At 43.7% G+C, this 25,212-nt stretch overlaps 1 protein-coding gene across 7 annotated transcripts in view; it reads right to left on the bottom strand.

Annotated features, from left to right (window-relative positions):
- The window catches only part of ARHGEF4 (Rho guanine nucleotide exchange factor 4), a 251,905-nt gene that overhangs the window by 8,326 nt on the left and 218,367 nt on the right, over positions 1–25,212 (bottom strand). For 2 of the 7 annotated variants that reach the window (XM_039869281.1, XM_039869280.1), the window contains exons 1-8: positions 8,645–8,784; positions 4,127–4,306; positions 3,833–3,910; positions 3,359–3,469; positions 2,920–3,096; positions 2,668–2,847; positions 1,059–1,291; positions 575–704 (exon numbers count right to left, since the gene is read on the bottom strand). In XM_039869281.1, the coding sequence (XP_039725215.1) occupies positions 575–704; positions 1,059–1,291; positions 2,668–2,847; positions 2,920–3,096; positions 3,359–3,469; positions 3,833–3,910; positions 4,127–4,252 (1,035 nt within the window). In that variant the 5' untranslated portion in view covers positions 4,253–4,306; positions 8,645–8,784. Of the gene's footprint in view, positions 1–574; positions 705–1,058; positions 1,292–2,667; positions 2,848–2,919; positions 3,132–3,358; positions 3,470–3,832; positions 3,911–3,967; positions 4,095–4,126; positions 4,307–8,644; positions 8,785–14,689; positions 14,830–25,212 lie in introns of those variants that run through there. The other 5 variants (XM_039869282.1, XM_039869287.1, XM_039869283.1 and 2 more) reach the window with 5 other exon arrangements.

Raw genomic sequence — 25,212 nt, 5'->3', positions numbered from 1 at the left:
TGGTGCGTTGGGGTAGAGAGAACAGCACAGGCATTCCTCTGGAGAACATGAACATCACCATTAGTTCAGGCCTCCATGCTGCCTTAGAAGGCAGGTTGGAGGATACAAGGGGAGTGTGCAAGCCAGGTAAATGGAACCAAGGGCTCTGACTGGTGGTGATCCATTTTCAGGTGGTGCTGGGGCAGGCCTGAACCCTTCTGTTGGGCATCCCAGTAGTTAACTAAAACTTGGGGCTCTGGACTATTCCCTGACAGCAGAGGAACAGCCACTCTTGCTGGGCAGGCTAGTTTCTCTTTGGGAGCAGCATCTTACTTCCCTCTTGTGGCTCTGTAACACAAGTCAGCTCCTCCCTCCCCTCCGCACTCTTCACTGAGAAGAGGCCACTAGGTCTGCTCTGAGAGACAGCACTAAGTGCTTGGGGCTCAGTACTCACGTGGGTCACCAGCTCCTGTTTGCTAGCTCCAGGAGCATGGCTCTCTGCCCCAGCTCCCACCTAGATTTTTCAGGGGGCAAGTATGCTTTTAAAGCAAGCAGCCAAGCCCCAAGGTATTTTCTGGGGATGTCAGACAGTCACCTCCCAGTCCTCTATGGAGCTCTGCCACTGAGCAATCTTGTCGATGTTTTCAAGTCTCCGTTTCCGTTCATTGATGAGCTGGGCCACATTCTTCATGGCATATAAGGCAGCTTCCACATCCTTGAAATCCCTGAGACAGACCAAAGAAGAGGGCTTTGAGGTGGAGAGTAGAGAAGGTATGGCAGCCTTCTGGAGCCCCTTGTGGAGCTGCTTCCCTCCGGGGCTGTGCCCCTTGGACTGTCATTTTCTTCACCTGTCAGTGTGTACCCCCATCTCTTCCATAAATGTCAGAGCAGAACATAATATCCTATTTATGCCCTCTTCCCTCACCGCAATGATAACTCTCAAGAGAAGGGATGGTTTTACTCTGTGCTGTCACCCCAGTGCCTATAGCAGTGCCCAGCACACTAGGGGTACTCAACAAACTAGCTGACCCGAGGTGCGAGGAGCCTCAGGTTGCTGTCCCTCCCTCACAGCCTCCTACCTGTGTTGGGGATGTGTATACTTGAGCAGCTCAGCCAGCTGCAGAGGGTACTTGCAGATCTTCTGCACTGGGGTCAGCAGGAAGCCATCCAGGGAGATGTCGATCATCTTTTGCAGCAGCCGGCAGGCCTCAAAGAAGTACACGTATTTGCTGAGCTTGGTGAGCCGGGAGAGCTCGACGCAAGCATTGGGGTGGTTGTTGCAATACTCTGAGTAGATCTGGAAGTTTGCTTGCTGTGGGGTACAGCTGGAGGTTAGGATGGACATCTCCTCTCCCAGGCAACCCTGCACTTGTGCGGAGGGAGGGAGGAAGGGAGCTTCTTCATTTCATTTAGGAGTTGGGCTCAGGGGGCCCATGCTCGGTCTACCTACTATATATCTACTATATATAGGACAAGCTACCAGAAATCAGCCCAGGGATGTAAACTGCCTCTGAAAACTCTGGCATGTGCATACCCCTGTCACCACCCAGCTTTCTCAACAGGGCCCTCAGAAGGCATTTTGACTGTATATCATTGGGTGAAATCAATGATGCTAATAAAGAAGGGCTATCAAGACCATAAAGGAGAGAGAGCTGTATTAAGAGATTAAATGGATGCCAGGGGTCCATGGCTGTGCTTCTGGGTTTTCATTCTTGACCCAGTGTCCTTTTTCCTCACAAAGTTCTGGTCTTTTTTTTTTTTTTTTTTTTAAGCTTTATCCACTAGGTCTGCCATTTAGTGATCTAGTACATCATGGACTTAAGTCAATAGGACAGTAACAGCTGCTGGCGGGTGGTGGGTTGCTGTGATGGTCACACTAGGGGATGTCCATAAAGTACTTGTTCCCATTCTCCAGTCACAACTTTGCCTGCTGAATAACTGGACCCCAATCTGACACTTGCATGAACAGACTAAGGTCTCCCTTCTCAGTTCTCCTCCTGCCACTTTCCAGTGGCAGGACCTTCCCAGCCCCCTACTGGCAGTAGCCAGAAAGCAACCTATGTGGTCCCTGAAGGGCTGGGCTTGGCATCCTCTGTTCCACCCCACAAATACCACAGGAGAGGGATAAAACCTGTGCCTTCCCTATCGGGCAAGGCCAGAAAGGGTCCATCCATCTAACCCAGACCAGTCCAGTGAACCTGGGCTAATACAGTTAGCATTTGGAGTGGAAGTACGCCCTGTAAATTACATATAAATTCCATTTTGCTCACTGTATGAGGAACTCCAGAATTTGCTATGAACAAACAGCCCCTAAAGTGCTTAACAGGCAGCCCAGCCTACCTCTGCCCTTTACTCAGGCCCAAGGAAATCCCTTCTGGGGCTGAGCCCAGCATCCTGCTCTAAGGACCCTTTTCTGACTTGGTCTGTCCCCCACAGAAGCAGAGACACCTCTAAAACAGTTTTGAAAGGTGAGGACAGTTGGACAGGTGAGGGAGTGGGAGCTAGAAGTGTCTGCGAAGAGTAGAAGGTTGCCTGGCCCTTAGCCTGCAAGTCGACTTCCCAACAGACATGTGGGCTGGGGCCTGGAGACAATGTGTATGTGTGGCAGGGAGGTGGGGGCTATGGGCAGAGAAGCCTCCAGCAGAGGTGGGTGGGCTGGGCCAAGAGCCCTGGCTTGAGCGGGCTCACGTGCTCCAGGAAGCAGGCGCCCAGCTCGCTCAGGTGGGGTTGCTCCCTGTTGAACTTCTGCTCCAGCGCCTTTACGAAGGCCTTCTGGCATCGGTAGATGTCCTCTATGTTTCCGAAGATGGTGTGCAGCTGCTCCTCGCTGAACATGTCTGCACGCTTGCGACACTGCCTGATGTAGCCCTGGGAACAGGGGTGGGGCGGTCAGGTCACCTCTGGACCCCACCTCATTCCCCACAGCACAGCGGGACTCACCTCACAGATGTCGCGCAGGTGCTTGATGTAGTCCTGCTCGGTGCTGAGGATCTCATTGATGACGTTGGTGCGCATCTGGTCCCTGCTGCTCTGTGCCTTGGCACCACCGCCCTCGGCTCCACCATCCCCAGCCTGCAGTGCTTCGTAGTCCTCGGGCTCGTCCTGGTTCACCCGCAGCTGCAGGCAACACTGCTGGTCAGCGCCCTGCATCCCTGTGGTGGCGAGTGGCGCGAGGAACTGGGGTTCGGAGATCCCAAAAGGTGCACTGAAACTCCCCTCCACCCACCCTTGAACAACGCTCATCTGGACATAGGGACAACAGGTCTGACTGCCGCTGTCAGTGTCATCTGAGATCACCCCTGCCTCATCTGAGGGTGCTCTGCTCTCTCTCCCCACCCTGCTTGTGCTGGGCACAGTACTTGGAATAGTGGACACTCACTGTAGTTTCTGAATCCCTGCCTGTTCGTACTGGGCTCTCTATGGGCCATGAAGAAAGTGGACTGGACTGTGATGTGGCCTTGATGGCTCTCTGATCCATAACTAGAAAAGGCTTGGGGTACAGAGCCGGCAGTTGGTCTAGGGAATTTGGGAAGGAGAAACAACAGAACCCCAGAACCTGGGCTCTCTCCTTTCCACTGCTCTCTGCCTGGCCTTTTGGAGTCTGCACCTGGATTCCTTCCTTGGAATCCAAAAGCCCCCTTAGGTAGGACCTGGGTCCTCTTCCTGTGATCTCTTGGGCTAAGGATTTGTCGATGCCTTAGTTTCCTCAGGTGTAAGTGAGGTTCCCAGGGCTGTTGCAACTTATAACTAAGGACTCAGGTGTATGTTCTGCACGGAGCTTAGTAAAGGCCTGGTAAACCGAATCTGTGGTGGTGTTGTGACATGCAGGTTTCCCTTAGAGGGATCCACATACCTTCATTCCTGACCCATTTCTCTCTGGCTTTTGAGGGCCCCCTGGAAGGCAGGGTGGGAGCAGGGGTTGGTGTTGGTTCTACAGGAGGAAGAAGGCTGTGTCACAACTCCCTGTGCTGGTCTTCCTGACACCCACCTGCCCAGCTAACAGCCTGCAGTCCCTGCACAGTCATGAGTGGGAGGTCCATGCCCAGCACCTCGGGCCCAGAGCTTGCATTTCTGAGCAGGCTTGCATTTCTGAGCAGAGCCAGTTGGCTCTCTATGGGCCAGGGAGAAGCTCAGGCAGGTGTCATACCCGCACAAAGTTGGCTGGAAACCAGCCCTCGCCATCAGCGACACGGCCCCACCACCACTCTCTGTTGGTGGCATCCATTACTTCGATGACTTCCCCAGCTTTGAATCCCAGTTCCTGGTCATCCATGGTGACGTGGTCCCAGAGTGCTTCGGCACAGACCACACTGCCATCACTGATGAGCTGTGGAAAGAGGCATGGACAGGCAGGTCAGTGGAGTAAGGCTGCCTGCCATGGACCTCCTCATGGGTCAGGGCACTCCTACCCTTTCCCCTCGCCCTCAGCAGCCCTGGGAAGAGGGGATCCCGACTCATGTTGCAGAGGAGAAGACAGAGGCTTCCTCTGAGCCAGCTGCTTTTCCAGAAACAGGATTATGCCCTGGGCATGTCTAGACTGGCAGGGCTCATGATGAAGCTGAAGTGAACTTGACCACTAGAATCTTAGTGAGACACAGAATCTGAGGGTCAAGCATGTTACTTGCTCCCCTGTATAGTGCACACCTTCCTTCCGTCCCCATTGGGCTAGTGATGAAACTATTGCCTCTCAGCTTTACCCATCATTTCTGCTCTGCTCTATGATACTGGGGCTAGGGCACTGCAAGCTGAATTTCTGCTGTGCCAGCTGCTCCCTGTTAGAGTCTCCCAATGTGGTATTAGAGGGTACCACAAAGCTGGAGGAAGAAGGGGCTTGCCCCTTTCTGGTGGCTTCTTGTAGACTTCTAGTACCTTTGAGGTTACCTGACAAGCAATAATGCTGCTTCACCCAGGTGTGATGGTGCCCAGCCAATGCAGTAGCTGGATCCGGTTTGCAGATTTTTGAACACTTGCAGAACTAGTTTCATGGCATCCCACTTCCCCTACAATCAGCACCAGCCAAGCAGCACCCCTCCTCAGAATTCTAGGTACCAAGCCCACAGGATTCTCAGTTCTAATTATTCCAACCCCTTCCTTTATTCCCTAGTTCTGGGAGAGGTAGGTACATCTTGCAATTGCTACCTCTGTAATACATACCTCTGGATTGTTTTTGTGCACTTGGCTACAAAGTCAACCACTTTATATCTGGCTAACAACCTTTATATTAATTTCTCTCTGCTAAAATAACTGGCATGGATCTGTCCTCCTGCGTGGTCATGGACCTCACACCACGTCCCTGAGAGGGAGAGAGACTGCACCCTCCCAGACAGCCCTTGTGCTTCCAGATCCATTTACCATTGGGCTGACACCTGCTTTCCTGGAATGTGGGCTCGGCTTCTGCTCCTCGAATGATGGCTCTGGGGGTTTAGGGCAAGATGGGGGTGGGCTGAGAAGACTGCATGGGAGCTGAAGTCCATATCCCTCTCTGCTGGGACCAAGTGTGACCCTGATTGTCACAGCTATGGGCTGGCTCTTTGGCTAAGCAGTTCAGGCCTTGGGCATCACCAGACAGGCCCTCTGAGCTTCCTACCCTGCCCCCCACAGGGGTGTTTACTCCCTTGACTTCAGGCCCAGTGGGGCCTTCCCTGAGTGCTTTCAGGCAGTGTGCATGCTCACCCTCACATCAAAATGAAACGCAAAAAGGGCTGAACAGGACTGGCTGGGTGAGTTCCAGTCTGTCTCACACCTGTTAGCTGTCTAACAGTGTCCACCATGCCTTGACTGGGCAAGACGAGGGGTGATGGGTGGGTTGACTGGGCACAAGAACCCACTTAGACTGGGCCTTTTCTCCAGATAGAGCCTGAGCAAGCCCATTCAGAAACCATCAGTTCTTTATGCTTTCTGGGGGAAGGGGGCGGTGAAATCTCCAAACCCTGATGAAACCACTCTTCAGAATAATTTACAGCCTAGTGTACACCTACTCTCACATGCAGCAGGTGCTTAGGGGCTGCAGAGTCCTGAGGCCCACCCAGGGACCCTGGGCACAGAGCATTGGGCTGGCTATTCCTGGAGGGCTGAAAGTCTCAAGGGACCACTGCAACAATCCAGCTAAAAAGACCTACTACAGGCACATCCTCTTCTGCAGAGATGCCTGGCCCCAGGATCATGAGCTGGCTCCAATGAAGACAAGGTGAGACAAAAGGATTCAGCGGGCCACATGAGAGGAACCAGGCTGCTACATGTAGGGAGCAGACACTCAACAGGCCAAGCTGCAGTGCACACTACACACAAGCAGGCCATGACACCTGGCCTTGAGGGTCTGGCCTGAGGACAAGAAAGAAGCAGAGTACTCAAAGGTGGTCTGGGTGAGCCGATAAGAGTCTGGGCAGCAGTGACCATGGGTGAGTGTGAGCGTCAGAACAGAGTGTGTGTGTGACCACAAGTGACTGAAGCATCAGGACACAAGGCATGTGTGACCATGAGTAAGTGAGCATCAGGAAAGGGGGAGCGTGTGACCATGGGTTAGCATGAGCATCAGGACCAAGGGCATGTGTGACCTCAGGCAAGTATGTGAATCAGGAAGATTTGTATGTTTGGAGTAATCAGTTACCCAGACAATGGAAGGATTCATTCTTGGAGCTTCTTGGGTAAACTGAAGTTTGGATCCAGCAGGAAATAAAACTTAATGTTTAAGCTTTGTAGTTTTGCTCCTAGAGAGATGTAGGTGCTCTAAGACTCCCTTTTGACATGCATTTGCCAGCACACATCCAGCTTACTATTGTATGCTGCTACACTTTGATCTCCTGAGAACAGGTTGTGGATTCTGTCCATCCTCAGTTCACAACAGCTGCACACACAAGTCCCTAGGACAGCATGGGAGGCTGCCTTCACTGCTAGAGCAGATGCAAGAGAAAGTAACCCAGCTGTGCAACTGTTTCCTGTTCCCACACAACCCAGCTGTGCAACTGTTTCCTGTTCCAGGTTGTTCCCACCTGATATTAATCAGATCTACCCCTGTCCCAGCTTCCCTCAAGTAAGCCCTGAGCTAAAGTCCCTCTTAAATGGTCTGGTGCCTCCTACCCCAGCTTTATTCTGCCAGCCCTTGCAGAGAGATGCCATCTTACACATGGTTTCCTGCATAGCTGTGGGGAAGGGCACAGGTATGGGACAGAGACAGGGCTTCCCAGAGACCAAAGTTCCCTACACCTTTATGGACAGGCCCCCATACCTGCCCTGTCCAGTCATCTGGAAGCCATTGGTGGTGATGGGGAGGGGTCGGTCGCTTTTGTCACTTCCTTGTCTCAGTACCTTGCCAGTGCAAGAGGCACTTGATAGACACACAGCTAAAAGCAACTCCCTTGATATTCCAGTACCTTAGTCCCCATCAAGGCCCACAGTAAAAATGTGCTCCAGCTAAGTGAAAAAGCTCTTGTATAGATCCACAAATGGGAAGCAGTCTGATGAGTTACAGCAATGACATTAATCATTTATGTGATATCACCAAAACAATGTAGTTCCACGGGGTTAGAGGTGCATTCTATCTCAAGGACAGCCCAGATACCCCCAGGGCCCACACTGAGCAGGTTTCTGGGCAAAGGCCCTTCAAGGCCCGCTCTGTCCAAGGTGCAGCTGCACGGAAGCAAAGACTCAACCCCAGCAGGCCAAGAGGTGAGGGTTATGGCTTGCTCTTGGCAGTGGGGAGAAGCTGGCTTTGAGGTATGGGGTGTTTATGTGGGGACAGGTGGGAGACTCTCCCAGTGGAAGAGCAAGTTCAAGACCAAAATAAGCCAGGGGCAGGTTACAGGGACCCCTCCTGTGCCCCTGAGGTTTTGAGAGGTCGGGAGAAACCAGGCTCTGCCTCAAAGTGCTCCCTGATGACCACACACCACCCTTCCCACCCTGCTTCACCTTCTCTCTCACACATGCAGGATGGTGGAAGATTCCAACTGACAGTCTAGGAACTCAACTCCCCAAGCCCTTCCACAGCCAGCGCTGGGGGCTGTTCAGAGCGCACACTACAAGGCGGGGCTCTGCCTGTAGTGGGGGCATGCTAACTGAGACCACTTAGAGTTAAGACCTAAAATGGGAAAAGGAGGTAATATGTGCAGGGGAACCTGCTCCTCTTCCACACACATGTCCAGTTCCACTCACACGGTAGTCACATGCGCAGTTCCCAGACAACCACAGCAGCACAGGCCACAGCTGCATCCACATCTTCAGTTACCCACAGAGATGCGCCATTTTAGTCTGTTTCTGTTTCTCTCTCTCTCTCTCTCTCTCTCTCTCTCTCTCTCTCTCTCTCTCTCTCTCTCTCTCTCTTCTCTCTCTCCTCTCTCTCTCTCTCTCCTCTCTCTCCCCCTCTCTCCCACTCTCTCCTCCTCTCTCTCTCCTCTCCCCTCTAACCACACACACACACACACACACACACACACACACACACGACGGAAGGGGCCGTGGCACATGTCACCACAGCCCCAAGTCTCCTCAGGACCGCGACCCGCACCCCCAGGCGAGCAGGGGAGGCCTTCCTGGGGTGGCGTCGGTATGAGACGCGAGGGGCCAGACCCAGCCGCCTACCGCTTCACCTCGGGCCACTGTTGGGAGGGGACAGACACCGCTGGGCGGGGCTGGAAGGAGAGACCTGCGGTGCTGGAGGTGCGCAACTCACCCGGAGGAGCTCGCAGCGCTTGGCTCGGCGGTCAGCGGAAGGCCAGCAGGAAGACTAGCACGACGTTGATGAGGACGAGGAGAGCCAGCACAGCGAAGACCACCACGCGCTGGGCCCCTGGGGGTAGGTTGCAGCGCAACACGGCGCGCAGGGCGCTTCCAGGGGCCGCGGCGCGGCGCCGGCCCTGCGGGGCCCTGGCCATAGCGCGCTGCCTCCGCTTCGCGCCCAGAGAGCCCGCGCCGCTGGGGCGCGAGCAGGGCCGCGAGCGCCCACAGTAGGCGGAGCCGCCGCGCACGCAGGCCGGCTTCTTTAGCGCAGGCCGCACGTGCGCGCCTCGGCTCCCATCCCGGAGCCCAGCCCCTAGGCGGGGCGAGCGGGGTGGGCCACCCCAGCTCAGGCGACCACAGCGCTCTGCCCTCCGTGGGAGGGCTCAAGGACCTTCCACGCAGCCGATTGAGCGGTGCTGGCCTCTGGACAGCCAGGCGCACAGATGACTACGGTGGCTCTCAAAGCATACCTGAGCTTTGAGGAAGGGACAGGAGTTCTGATTCCTAACACCGAGAACTGCCCTTGGCCCCCACTACACCGATGAATAAATGAGCCTCTGAAAGATCAAGGAATGTGCATAGTCATAAAATCACACAGGAATACAAGGATGGTGGAGCCAGGCTTTGGACTCTGGACAGTCTGAGGCTGATCCAGGTTGAGGCACTCCGGGAAGGTCCTGACTCAGGATCTCTCCTCACTGACCTTGCCCATCAGAGGAGCATTTTATTCCAAAGCAGCTGGCTTCTTCACTGCTAACCACTCCCACCTCCAGTTTTACTGAGGTAAATTGACAAGTAAAAATCGTATATATTTAAGGTGTACAACTTGTTATTTTGCTATACATATACATTGTGAAATAATCACCACAATCAAGCTAATTGCCATATCAATTCACCTCACATACTTACTGGCTTTGAGTGTGTGGTGACAACACTTGACATCTATCCTCAGAAAATGTCAAGTGTATGATACAGTACTGAACTGTAGTCACCATGCTGCACATTAGATCTCCAGAATTTGTTCTTCCCACTTAACTATAACTGTACCCTATGACCAACATTTTCCCATTTCCTCCTCCCCTAGCTCCTGGCAACCAACATTTCTACTCTGCTTCTGAGTTTGATTATTAGATTCCCCTTGTAAGCGAGAACATACAGTATTTGTCTATATCTGTCTGGCTTACTTTGCTTAGCATGATGTCCTCTGTTTCCATCCATGTTGTAGCAAAGGGCCGGATTTCCATCTTTTTTTAAGGCTGAATAATATTCCATTGTATGTATGTACCACTTTTTCTTTATCCATTTTTCTGTTGAAGGACATTATGTTGTTTCTGTATCTTGGCTATTGTGAATAACGCTGTAATGAACATGGGAGTGCAGATATCTCTTTGAAATCCTGATTTTATTTCCTTTGGATATATACCCAGAAGTGGGATTACTGGGTCACATGGTAGTTCTGTTTTTAACTTTTCGAGGACTCTCCCTAGTGTTTTCCATAGTGGTTGTGCCAAATTTACAATCCCACCAACAGTCCACATCCTCACCAATACTTCTCTTTTATCTTTTTGATAACAGCCATTATAACAGGCGTGAGGTGATCTCACTGTGGTTTTGATTGCATTTCCCTGATGATTAGTAATATTGAGCATCTTTTCATATAAATGTTGGCCATTTGTATGTCTTCTTTTAATAACTGTCTATTTAGGTCTTTTGCCTATGTTTAAATTGAATTTTTTACTATTGAGTTGTATGAGTTATTTATATATTTTGGGTATAACCCTTTATCAGATATAAGGTTTGCAAATATATTCTCCCATTCCATAGGTTGGCTTTTCATTCTGTTGATCATTTTCTCAGCTTTACAGAAGCTTTTGAGTTTGATGCAATCCCACTTGTCTATTTTTGCATTCGTTACCTGTGCTTTTGGTATCATATCCAAAATACCATTGCCCAGACCAATGTCAAGAAGCTTTTCCTGTTTTCTTGTGGTATTCTTATGGTTTCAGGTCTTATGTTTAAGTTTTTAACCTATTTCTAGTTGATTTTTGTATATGATGTGAGATAAGGATAGAATTTAATTCTTCTGCATGTGGTTCAGCAGCTTTCCAAAAGAGGGATTTCCACTGTCTACAGAGCTTAACCATGTAAGGGTTCAAGGATCATGTGTAGGTGTCTCTCATTTCATCCATAACGGTGAGCTCTGTCACAGTCACCATGCCTCTCTGATGGATCAGAAGGCTGCAGTTGATGGGGCTGAGGAGACTTAAAAGCAGTTCAGAAGTGAGCAGAGATTTTCAGGCTCCATGCTTAGCCCTGTGACTCCTGGGGCAGGAGGAGCCATGGAATACATTCAGAGGATAGTGTTAACATGTAGGTGACTTTGTCTCTGTATATTCAAGTTTCCATATAGCACTCCATGCATGTGAGTGAATATAGACAAATCCTCCTACTGAAGACCCAAGTAGATGTGTGATATGTGTGTGTGTCAGAGGAGGGTTGGGAATATGTCTGGAAAGGCTGTCTGCCTCCCACAGATTTGAAAGTTCAGCCAGGCCCCATCTGTCTGGTTCGGGGAAAATAGTCTTCTTTCTGTTCCTGTCCAGTCCTTCTGAAAACTAAGCCCAGTATTTGTACCATTAAGCTCTCAGGATGATTGTGGGGGAACAGAAAGCAGGTCCCAGCCACCTCTAATCCCAGTGACTATGTGACATGCCCTTTCATGGGGTGTGGACCTGAGTCCAATGTTTCATGGTGCCCCTGTGGTTCCAGAGCCATCAGACACCCAGGAAGCAGGGCACAGAGGCCTGAGTGTTCTCAGGTCTCTGAGCAGGGAAGTTCGGAACCCACTAGTTAGCACAGTGCTGAGTGCAATAAGTCTGTAGCACCCTGCCTGCAGCACCCTGCCTGCAGCTGTGTTACCCCAAGGGGCGCATTTTAGGGTTTCAGCCATGGCCCAGTTCTGGGACAAAGCCTCTGTTTCCTGTGCAGCTGAGCAGCCCAGAGAAGGTTTAATGTGGCAGAAAAAACTCTGAATCTGGGCGAGGACCAAGGACTGAGAGGTGGCCTCCACCCTGCCCCAGAGGCACCTGGCTTTTAGATCCTGGTGATCTGAGCAGGGTACCACAGGGAAGACAGTGGCAATAGCCTTTTTGTGTTTCATGACCAAAAACAAAGTGCTTTAAAGCAAAGGCCTGAGCCCTTCAGGGGTTCAAGCTGGATTGCTATGCCAGTGAGGGGAAGGTAAGTGGAGGAAACAGCAGGGAGTGGCCTACCCAGGCTAGTTAGGTCGGTCTGCAGGTCTGCTGAGGACAGGAGATGCAGGTGTCTGAGACAAATGAGGGCTGAACCCCAATGTCATGGCTTTGTGTTGGAAGAGGAAAGCTGCTCTGGGTGTGCTGGTGGCCAGATGACTCACAGTCCTGTACTTTTCTCTGACGTCTGTTGTTTCTATAATCTCCAAGTATGAAACTCAGGTGACCCCAGCAAACCTTCTTGCCATACATGTGAGACAGCGGTGAGTGCCAGAGGCATCAGGGAGTTCACAGTAGGATGTTGCTGCCCTTAGAAGGCCAAGTGAATCAGCTCATCAAGGAGAATCACCCTTTACATCTCTTCGAAGTTTCTGATAAAGTAAGTCTATTTAAGGCTGCCTATGAATCGTAACAGGTACTACCTTTCTCGAGTACCCAAAACACCCTTTCACAGTCGCCAGTGGGACTCAGGTGCCACATCCACCCAAAGCGAGGAAATAGGCTCTGAGAAGGGAATAACTTGCCGCAGGTCCTCCACTAGCCAGTGGCAGGACGGGGGTCAGACCCAGGGATGTCAGCCTCCAAACCCAGGCCCTGCCCTTCATGCAGGGCTGCCCCTTTCAAAGCAGCATTTCTTGGGCTTTCTATACAAGTATCTAGAAGTATTGGCGGGTCTCATGAGGGAGAGCAGTCTGGTGAGCACGGCCAAGTCAGGAGCCCAGCCTTCACCTGCATTAGCTTGCTGCGTCACTAGATAGGGGCTTCTCAGCCTGACTTCCTCAGTATAACTGGGCAGTCCTCCTGTGCAATGTTACATGTCCTTCCCTGAGATTCCAGGGAAGACAAGTACCTTGGAAAGCACTGAGCCCTCAACATCACCTACAACATCACCACCCAGTCTACTTAGTGACCTCAAATACCAAGAAAGACCTTTGAACCAAACAGAAAACAATTTTCTAAGCAAGCCAAAATGGTGCTATATAATTTATAATCTAAATTTCCTGCATTTCCCTCATAAAGGTACCCTCTGCCAGAGCCTTTTTGTACTTTTAGAGCAGTCCTGGCTCTTGTCTTTCCTTGTCCAAGGCCCCACTGGCACCACCTCACCAGCAGCAAGATGTTATAGACCAGAAGAATTTTACCATCAGGTACGAGACACGACTATAAAAAGTAGACACAAGAACTCTAACAATGCAGAACTGATAGCCACCAAATAACCTCACACCTCTTCAGAGTCCCTAAAAGCTTTATTTTAGTGTTCCCTCTTGGTTAACGTCCATGTCATTGGAGATTTATTGAGAACCCATCACGCGTCAGGTTACCTACATTCATTATTTCAGTCAGTCCTCATATAACCTCTTGGTTATCCTATTTTACAGTAAGTGAACCAGTGTTCAGAGAATTACCTTCTCACACTGGTAACTGGGAGGTTCTGAGGGGCTCCAATGCCCAGGTTCTCCCCCTGCACCTGCTGCCTCCCACCAGGCTGGGGCCCAAGACTGAGGAGGGAAGCCTGAGGCTTCAAGGAAAAGCGAAACCTTTTCTGTAAATTCTGCTTAAGATGACATAATTTTAGAACACCTTCCATTTAAAATAGCTTATGAGAAGCACTTAAAGGAAGGCTTTATTGGAAAAAACTTATTTGGATATTTATTCCTTATGCATCATGGATTTTGAATAAAGCTCTACTGGATGGCTTTTAAAAATCATTATTTGGAGCTGGGCCTTTAAGAACAGTTCACACACCATCTACAGTCTGCCCATCTGTTGAGTAGATAATGAGTAGATAATGAGGACAACACACTCCTTAAGGGTTTCTGAGAAACCTACCGGCCCATTCATTCATAGGAATGTTAAAGGCTAATTGTAAATTGATCCCCTCCTGAGGGAAAAAAATCTCTGGGTGCTGCAAGATCCTGGGTAATCAGATTCTGGTTTTAACGAAGCAGAAATACATGATGTATCCTGACTAGGAGGAGAACCTGGTGTTATGGATGTGTACTTGGGCCAATTAACAACTACCATGTTATGTCCAACAGACCCCTCTAAATTAAAGAGGGGGAGAAAACAGGACAACAATTGAGAAAAATGGAGAAGAATCCAGGTTTCAAAATTTATCTCTCTTTGGAAAATGCGAAAGGAGAAAAGGAGAACTTGGTATGAGAACCAGTTTTGCTTAGATGAAGTTTCTTACTAATTTCTTCTGCTAAGGTAGAAATGGCAAAAGAAAAAAAATGAAAGAAAATTTTAAAAATTACCTTGTACACTGTTCTGATAGCCACAGCAATACTTTTTGAACTCTTGGAGTCAATAGGAAAGATATCAGTTCTCATTTACCTTGTTCCAAGTCTCCTGCCCAGCCAACTTATTGGAGGGTCAAGGGCTTCCCTTCTACCAAGTGGAGCTTCTTCCATCCAGGATGGCTTTATAAAGGCTACTTAGTAGGACAGAGCAGCACTCTTACATCATAGGTCCTGGATGTCCAGTCTGCTATTCTGGGTCCCCTGAAGGCCCCATGATGGCACAAGGGAGAGTCCTGTATTTGGACAAGTTCTACTGGTGGGCACCATATCCTAAACTGAGTGCCACAGGCTGAAACTGTGCTGTGTACACACTGCTGCCACTGTCATTTGCTTAGAATACAGGGACTGAGGACATCTAGGCATGCATGAATGTGCTAGAGTCACCTTGATGGCCAGACCATCTGTCCCAGCACCCTCCCTTTACCCACACAGTTCTGACCCTACCTCATTGATGGCCAGCTGCTCACCGCCCCCTCCAGAGTGGCTGTAATGGTGGCTGGAGCTGTACACATCCTCATATAGGTCCTCCTCACTCCCTGTCTCGTCAGCACGGATGGCCATGTCCAAAGCTCCATCAGGGATGGCTGGAAGGAAAGAGACCAGCTGGCAAAGAGTAGCTGAGGGAGGGAGACACATGGAAAAGGCCTGGAACCTTTTCAGGATACACTCCCTCTTTAAGAGGAGGGAGAAGATCTGAAACTAGTTTCTCAAACCATTCTTGCTGCAAAAATGTGGTCTGGTTGAAAGAGTGTACTGGTCAGCTTTCACACCAGTCGATTTAATCACCTACCATTTGGATCTCACCAATTCTATAAACAAGGAAACACAAATATCTGCCATAGCTTGACACTCAGTCTCTGCCAGTTGAATTCAATTCGAAACTATTTACCAGTGGTAGAGTATAAGGACCTTAAAAAATGTAAACAATTTATTATGAAATATACATATAATATATCCAAAGAAATATGTAGTATATAATGCAAATATAGTTTGAAAATTAATAAACACCCATGGTACTTATCCTGCTTAAGAAAAATACCAGAATCTTAGAATTCAACCTCCTGTATACCCCATTTCAATCCTGTTCCTTTCGACTGAGAGAAATATCCAATATTTCCAACTTTTTATAAATCACATCTGTGCTTGTCTTTGTTTGTTTACTTCTATTGAGTAATATGAAAATAATAATAAAAGTAAGATATTTCATGGCAAACTTTAGGGGTAAGGTTAGGACTGTGATTTGCGAGTTATCTTGGAGAAAACGCTGCATCTACAAGTGCTTCCAGTGAGTATTCTTGGGGCAAGTGGGAAATGGGTTAAAAAATGAGGAAAGGGGCCTCTGGGAAAACGTCAAGTGAAACAACATTTTCATCATAGGGGTACCAGAAAAATAAGAGAGAGGCCAAGGAATTGAAAAATTTCCCAACCTTGCAAAGCAAATAGGCATACAAGTCCAGGAAGCACATAGAATCACAAACAAGATAAAACCAAAGAGGCCCTCACCAAAACACATCGTAATTAAAATGCCAGAGATTAAAGACAAAGAGAGAATCTTAAAAGCAGCAAGAGAAAAGTAGTTATGTACAAAGGTGCTCTCATAAGACTGACAGCTGTTTTCTCAACAGAAACGTTGCAGGCCAGAAAAGATTGGCAGGGAATATTCAAAGTGATGAAAAATCAAGAACCTACAAACAAGATTACTCTACCTAGCAAGGCTATCATGTAGACTCAGAGAAGAGATAATAAGTTTCCCAGACAAGAAAAAGCTAAAGATATTCACTATCAGTATTACAAGAAACGTTAAAGGGATTCTTTAAGCAAAAGAAGGAAAAAAAATATATATATAAATACTAAAGTGGCAATACTACATATCAATCAACAATTACTTCAAATGTAAATGGATTAAATACCCCAATCAAAAGACAAAGTGTGGCTGAATGGATAAGAAAACAAGACCCATGCATGTTCTGCCTACAAGAGACCCATGCTGGATCCAAATACACACACAAATTGAAAGTAAAAAGATGGAAAAAGATATTTCATGCAAGTGAAAATGAAAAAAAGCTGGAGTAGCAATACTTATATTAGACAAAATAGACTTTAAAACAAAGGCTATAATAAGAGACAAAGAAGGGCATTTTATATTGATAAAGGGATAAACACAAGAAGAGAATATAACCCTTATAAACATTTACAGAAAAAAATAGGAGCACCTAAATATATAAAGCAATTATTAATTGATATAAAGAGAGAGATCAGCAGTAATACAGTCATAGTAGGGAGCTTTAACAATTCCTTGACATCAACAGATAAATCTTCCATATCGAAATCAACAAAACAGCAGCCTTAAATGACACATTGGATGAGATGGATTTCATTGATATTTTTAGAACATTTCACTCCAAAACAGCAGAATGTACTTTCTTTTCAAGTCAACATGGAACATTTTCCAGGATAGAGTACACATTAGGCCACAAAACAAATCTCAATAAATTCAAAAAGATTGAAATAGCAAACATCTACTTGAATACAATGGTTAGAAACTGGAAATCAATTACAAGAAGAAAAATGAAAAACACACAAACACATGGAGGCTAAATAACCTGCTACTAAACAATGTGTGGGTCAACACTAAGATCAAAGAAAAAATCAAAAGATGCCTTTGAAAAAATGAAAAGGAAAGCACAACAACCCCAAATCTATGGGACACAGCAAAAGGAGTTCTAAGAGGAAAATTCATAGCAATATTGGCCTATTTCGGGAAACAAGAAAAAATCTCAAACAATCTAACCTAATCTTACACTTAAAAGAACTAGAAAAAAAGACCAAAGTGAGTAGAAGGAAGAAAATAATAAAGATCAGAATGAAAATGAATAAATAGAGCATAAAATAATAATACAAAAGGTCAATGAACCCAGGATCTGGTTCTTCGAAAAGATAAACAAAATTGGTAAACCTTTATCCATACTCATCAGGAAAAAAAGAGAGAAGACCCAAATAAATAAAATCAGAAATGAAAGAGGAGCAGTGACAAACTGACACCACAGAAATACAAAGAATTAAAAGAAAATACTACGGACAATTATTTGCCAACAAATTGGACAACCTGGAAGAAATGGATAAATTCCTAAAAACATACAATCTTCCAAGACTGATTCAAAAAGAAACAAAGTCTGAACAGACCGATAACTACTAACAAAATTAAATCAATAATAAAAAAACTCTAAACAAACAAAGGTCCTAGAGCAGATGGCTACACAGGTAAAGTTTAGAAAACATTCAAAGAAAAATTAACAGCTATCCTTCTCAAACTATTCCAAAAAATTCAAGAGGAGGGAATGTTTCCAAGCTCATTTTATGAGGCCAACATTACCCGATTGCAAAACCACACAAAGTCATTACAAAAAAAGAAAATTATAGGCCAATATCCCTGATGAACATAGATGCGAAAATCCTTAACAAAATATTAACAAAACGAATTCAGCAATACGTTAAAAAGATCATACAGTATGATCAAATGGGATTTATTTTGGGATGCAGAATTTGTTCAATAGCCTCAAATCAATGAACACGATACACCATGTAAATAAAATGAAGGATAAAAATCATATGCTCATATCAATAGATAAGAAAATGCATTTGAAAAACTCCAGCATCCATTTATGATAAAAACTCACAGCAAAGTGGGAATAGAGGGAACATACCTCAGCATAATAAAGGCCATAAGTGACAACCCATGGCTAACATCATATACTCAATGGGGAAAAGCTAAAAGCATTTTCCTGAAGATCATAAACAATACAAGAATGTTCACTTTCACTACTGCTAGTCAACAGTATTGGAAGTCCTCTCCACAACAATCAAACAAGAAAGAGAAATAAAAGGCATCCAAATTAGAAAGGAAGAAGTAAAACTGTCATTATTTGCAAATGACATGATACTATATAGAGAGAACCCATAACATTCTACCAAAAAAAAAAAACTATTAGAGCTTATATATTAATTCAGTAAATTAGCAGGATATAAAATTAATATTCAGAAATCAGTTGCATTTTTATACACCAACAAAGAACTATCAGAAAGAGAAATTAAGAAAATAATCCCATTTACAATTACATCACAAAGAATAACTCTAACCAAGGAGATAAAAGGCCTGTACTTGAATAATTATAATACATTGAAGAAAAAAATTGAAGAAGATGCAAATAAATAGAAGCATATACTGTTCTCGTGGATAGGAAGAATTAACATTAAAATGTCCATACTACCCAAAGCAGTCTGTAGATTCAGTGCAATTACTATCAAAATACCAATGCCATTTTTCAGAAAACTAGAACAAATAATCCTAAATAATATCTAGAAACACAAATAGCCAAAGCAATCATAAGAAGAACAAAGTTGAAAGTATCACACTATCTGATATCAGAATATACTACAATGTTATAGTAATCAAAACGGCATGGTACTGGCATAAAAACAGACATGTAGATCAATGGAACAGAACAGAGAACCCAGAAATAAACTCACACCCATATGGTCAATTAATCTATGACAAAAGAGGCAAGAATGAACAATGGGAGTAAAGACAATCTTTTCAATATATGATCTTGGACAGACTAGACAGATACATGCAAAAAATGAAACTAGACCACTTTCTTACACCATAGACAAGAATAAACTCAAAATGGATTAAAGACTTAAATGTAAGACCTGAAACCATAAAATTCTGAGAAGAAAACATAGGCAGTCAACTCTCTACATTGCTTTTACTAATATTTTTTTGGACATGTTTCCTCAGTTAAGGGAAACAAAAGAAAAAATAAACAAATAGGACTATATCAAACTAAAAAGGTTTTGCACAACAAAGGAAACCATCAACAAAATAAAAAGACAACCTACTGAATGGGAAAAGATATTTGGCAATGATACATCTGAGAAGGTCTTAATATCCAGAATATATAAGGAACTCATACAGCTTAACACCAAAAAGACAAACAATTCAATTAAAAATGGGTAGAGGACCTGAATAGACATTTCTCTCAAGAGGGCATACAGATGGCCAATAGACAAAAGATGTTTAACATTATTAATCATCAGAGAAATGTAAAATAAAACCACAATAAGATATCACCTCGCACCTGTTAGAATGGTTTCATCAATAAATCAGCAAACAGTGTTGGTGAGGATGCAGAGAAAAAGAAACCCTCATGCAGTTAGATGGTTTCAAATTGGTATAGCCACTATGAAAAACAGTATGACGTTTCCTCAAAAAATTAAAAAATAGAGCTACCATATGACCCAGCAATCCCACTTCTAGGTATTTATACAAAGAAATCCAAAATAGTAATTCGTAAAGCTAAATGCATCCCTGTGTTAATTGCAGCATTCTTTACAATAGCCAAAATATGGAAGCCACCTAAGTGTCCATCGATAGACTATTGGATAAAGAAAATGTGGTACATATATACAATTCAGTATTACTTGGCCATTAAAAAAAAAAAAAGAATGAAATCCCACCATTTGCAATAACATGGATGGACCTAGAGACTATTACACACTAAGGGAAATAATTCAGTTGGAGAAAGAGAAATATATGATTTCACTTATATATGGTATCTAAAAAGCAAAATAAAGAGACAAAAAGTCAGAAACAAATTTGTAGATAGAGAAAACAAACTGATGGTTGACAGGTAGGATGGGGTTTGGGGGTTCAGTGAAAAAAAATGAAGGAATTAAGAAGTACAAATTTGTGGTTACAAAATAGTCACAGGGATGTAAATTATAGCATGGGGAATATAATCAATAATATTGTAATGACTACTTATGGTTTCAAGGGGGCACTAGACCAGACTTATCAGAGGATCATTTTGTAAGTTATGTAAATGACTAACCACTATGCTATACACCTGAAACTAATATAATATTGAATGTTACCTGTAATCGAAAAATTAAAAAATACAATAAAAAAGATCCCAGGATATTCTAAATTTGACTCTCTGGAAGCTAAGGGAAATTGCCTTGCTGACACTTTCACAAGGAATGCTGACTCAATATGAACTCAATATGACTCAAAGTACAAGCATGGTGACAATGCTCCCAGACATTTTAAATGGCTTAAGGGACCATTCGAAGTCTGGCAAATGGATTTCATACAGCTTCCCCCATCTCATGGTTATAAATATGTTTTATTTATGATCTTTACATTTTCTCACTAGACTGAAGCTTTTCCTTGTAGGCAGGCTACTATTTCTTCTGTGGCTAAGGTCCTTTTGGAAAAGATTACCCCTACCTGGGGAACTTCTCTTGAACTCTATAGCGACAGCAGAATCCATTTTACCAGTCAGGTGACTGTGTTGTTTGGCTGGTTTTACCATACTTTCCCTGTGCTTACCACCCTCAATCCTCAGGTCGAATGTGTTAATGGTATTATTAAAACTCACTTGGCAAAATTTGTAGAGATCCTCTAAGTACCTTGGTCAAAAGCATTGCTGTTGGTCTTTTCTAAATCTCAGATCCACTCTGTTTGACACCCCTAAACTCTCACCCAGTGTATCTGACCCCTGACTCTTGATTCACAACTGATAAAAGAAGATATGCTTCAATATCGTAAAGGCCTAATTTCTTCTATAAAAACTAACCATGTTCTGGTAGAGCAATCTTTTTACAGTATACTTCAGGGATATAAAGACCTGAAGCAACATAATTTCCTATCTGGAGATTTCATCTACTGGAAAAAGACACCTCCAGAAGGACTCTCTACAACTTTATTGGAAAAGCCCCCTACTAGGTACTGCTAACCAACCCTTGTGCAGCCAAACAACAGGTAACAGACTCCTGGATTCACATGACAATACCCTAACTGGACCTGCACACCATCTGGTGACTTGAAAGTAAAGATTTCTCGGAATTAAAGCAGATGACAGCGGATAAAAAAGCTTTCCCAAGATGTTCAGACCAGGCCAGTTGGAAGGTTTAAAATTCACAGAAATTTATCTTTCATCTAGACTAATAACTGACTCTGGATTCCTATCCAATTTATAAGTCTGAATTTTCAATTTATAGTCTATATTACTGATAAGACATTTTGTTCCAATTTCTTTTGAGATAACAATACTGTTTAATCATTTTATGTTTCATTCCTGCATGTATCTTCCTAAAGCACTTATTTAATTCTTCTAGTTCTGAGTATGTTCACTATTCTAAGACACAGACTTTAGATGAGAAATGCCTGAGAAAGCTGATCTCCTTTCTACTCCTCATTGTTACTCAATGTGGCCACAATAGGTTTCCAATCTGTGCGTTTGCCATCCAATGTGGGACATGACACCCAGGAAAGGTCCTTCCTGGCATTGAGGGACAAGAGGCCACTGAATCTGGAAAAACTTGACTTTTGATCAGTGATGCTTTTGGAGAAAGCTCTGATCAAAAGGAGGAAATGTGAAAATTAATAAACAGAAACCTCATTTTAAATGGAGTTGGGTAGCTAGACGAAAGAACTCTCACACACTTGTCACTCAACACATACTACTGACCCAAAAGGAAGAGACACACATTACATATCTGATAGGGAGTGATACTACTTTACTACCTCAGCAGGAGAGAGAAAAGATTTCTCCTTGCCCAATAACAGCTCAGCCAATGGGAGACTGCCATAACTCAGCCAATGAAAAGTCACTATACTTTGAATTTTCAATGTCCTCCAATGGATATTTTGTTTATAACAGCTACTCCCAAGTCCATAAAAGAGAGTTCCTCTTTTTTGTTTCTCTGGACTTGCATGTTCTGAATTGCAATTCTTTCTTGTTCCTGAATAAAATCATTTTGCTGGAGAAATATCTGGTTGTCTATTTGTTACAGGTCAACATCATCACTCTACATCCTAGTCAACTTGTGAGATTGGCATTGTCAGACATTTTAATTTTTGACAGGCTGATGGATATGCAATTATATTTTACTGTAGTCTTAAATTACATTTCTCAGGTTACTAATGAGTCATTTGTATTTCTTTTAATGTGAAATGTCTATGTCTATTGAGTTGTTTATGTAATCATTGATATAAAAATGATGTATTTGTGTATGTATATATGAATATACATACACTTTTCTCCCCTCTATTCTGGGTAATAAATCTTTGTCACCCATATGTGTCACAAGTATAATGTCTCAGTTTGTGGCTTTTGTTGTCTCTTTAAGGTGCTTCGATGAACAGAAGTTCTTAATTTTAATATAGACAATTTTATCAGTCTTGTCCTGAACAGTTTATATTTTTTGTGTTTAGAAAACGCTTCCATACCTCAAAGTTGTAAAGATATTCTCCTATGTTATCCTTTAATGTTTTATAGTTATTCTTTTGACATTTAAGTTTTTAATGCACTTGAGAATAATTTTTATATATTGTGTGTGATTGGAATCTGTGATATTGTTATTTATAATAAGAAATATGTATTTGGTCTCTAACCCTTTCCTGGTATGGAGCTCCTAAAACCTTTGGAATTTCCTGTGATAAGAGTGATCAAAGTTACTTCTGTTATGTTATTGAGATGACTTTTGGAAAGCCCTTGGGTAATCTAAAAATGGGGGCTAAATAGGGGACTCAACCATGTGATGAAAGGGTTGGAACTTTCAGTTTTATCTCCCTGACCTCCAGGGAGGTGCAAGTGGCTAGAGATTGAATCAATTACCAATGACCAACGGCCAATGATTTAATCAATCATGCCTATGTGATGAAGCCTCCATAAAACCCCAAAGAATGGGATTCAGAGAACTTTGGGGTCGGTGAACAAGTGGAGGTATGGGGAAACTGGTGCCTGGAGAAGACATAAACGCTTTCCCCATACCTTGCCCTATGCAGACAGTAAGAGCCCTGCTCCTGACCCAAAGAATCAAGAATTCCAGAAACCCTTATAGTTTTTATTTCATTTATGTTTTTAAATCTGTTTTATTATGAACAGTTTCAAATGTGTACAAAGGAAGTGATAACAGTATAATAAACCCTGTACACCCATCATCTAGCTTTAACAATTCTGAACAGGTGGGCAATTTTGTTTCACCATCTGTATTACCACCCCTGCACTAGTTCTGAGACATGACATAATTTCATTTGTAAATATTGTAGTACATATGTCTAAGACATGAGGACTTTCTCTCTCTTTAAAAAGTCATAACTGCAATGCACATATAAAACAAACTATAATCATCAAAGGTCGTCTAAATGCCACACATTCTCCCCCAGGGCATTAAAAATACTTTTTACTTTGAAGTAACTTGAGCATATCAAAGTATAGGGTGTTGTGACTTACTAGTGCAGAGAGGTCCTGTGTACTCTTCATCCAGTTTCCCCTAATGGTTATATCTTATGTAACTCCAGTACAATATCACAGCCAGGAAGCTGACCTTGTTACAATGTGTATATATGGTCCTATGTCATTTTATCAACTGTGCAGAATTGTGTAATCACCGCAACAACCAGTATGTAAGCTTTTGAGGTTCGCTTTTTTCACTCAGCCAAATGCCCTTGCGATATATCCAAGTTGTTGCTTGTATTTATACTTTGTTCCTTTTTATCACTTACTAGTATTCTATGCAGTGGATGTATAAGTTTGTTTAAACATTCACCCATTGAAGAACATCCAGGTGGTTTCTAGTTTTAGGCTGTTACAAGTAAAGCTACTATGAATATTTGTGTACAGGTTTTGGGGTGGACATAAGTTTTCATTTTTCTGGGATAAATGCAATTGCCCATCAGTGCAATCACAGTGTTATATGGCGGTTAAATGTTTACTTTTTAAGAAACTGCAAAACTACTTTCCAGAGAGATTGTATCCTTTTACATTCCAACCAGCAATGTATGAAAGATCCAGTTTCTCAGAATCCTTGCCAGCATTTGGTATTGTCATAATTTCAGATTTTAGACGTTCTGACAGTTGTATAGTCATATCGCATCATGGTCTTAATTTACATTTCCTAGAAGGCAGGTGCTTATTTGCCATCCATATATCTTCATTGGTGAGCTATTTCTTCATGCTTTTGTGGCCTATTTTCTAACTATATTGTTTATTTTTTAATGTTGAAATTGAAAATTCTTTATTCTATATCTGAGTTTTTTGTCAGATATGTGGTTTTCAAGCATTTTCTCTCAGTTTGCAACTTATTGTTTCATCCTCCGAACAAGGGTTTTCTTGGAATAAATATTTTTAATTTTGATAAAGTTCAATTTATCAATTTTTTCCTTTTGTGAGTCATGCTTTTGGAGTCATGTATAAGAACTCTTCACCAAACACTAGTTTCATTTATGTCTTTGAAAACAGTCTTTACAGACTTACTATTTACATTTAAACCTTCATTCCATTTGATGTTTGTCATTTGGGTTTTTTTTTTTTTGGTATAATATATAAGATCTAGGTTGAGGTTCATTTTTATTGCCTATGGATGTCCAATTGTTTCAGCACTATTTGTGAAAATGCTATCTTTTCTCTACTAAATTGCTATTTGTCAAAAATCTATCGGCTAAGTGGATACATCAGTTTTTCACAAAAATAAAAAGAGTTATAAGAGAGTACTATAAACTGTTCTGTACCTATAAATTAAGATAAGCTAGATGATATGGATAAATTCTTAAAAACACACATCCAACAGAACTGACTCAAGAAAAAATAGAAAATCTGATATAATCATAAGAAGATTGAATCAGTAATCAAACACCTCCCCAAAAAGAAAGGCCTAAGATTAAATGGCTTTACTCATGAATTCTACCAAACATTTAAATAAGAATTAGCATCAGTCTTTATCAACTCTTCCAAAAAAAATGAAGAGTAGGAAAACTTCTTGACTTATTAAAGACAGACAAAATACTACAAGAAAAGAAAACTACAAATATCCCTTATGAATACAGGTGCAATGATTCTCAACAAAGATTTAGTAAACTGAATTCAACAGAATATTTAAAAAACTATGTCTCAACCAACTGA

Source organism: Pteropus medius, unplaced genomic scaffold (genome assembly GCF_902729225.1).
Source record: "Pteropus medius unplaced genomic scaffold, Ma_sr-lr_union100, whole genome shotgun sequence".
In the NCBI taxonomy this organism is placed as follows: domain Eukaryota; kingdom Metazoa; phylum Chordata; class Mammalia; order Chiroptera; family Pteropodidae; genus Pteropus; species Pteropus medius.
Note: the sequence above shows the minus strand (reverse complement) of the source record. Positions and strands in the feature narration are given on the sequence as shown.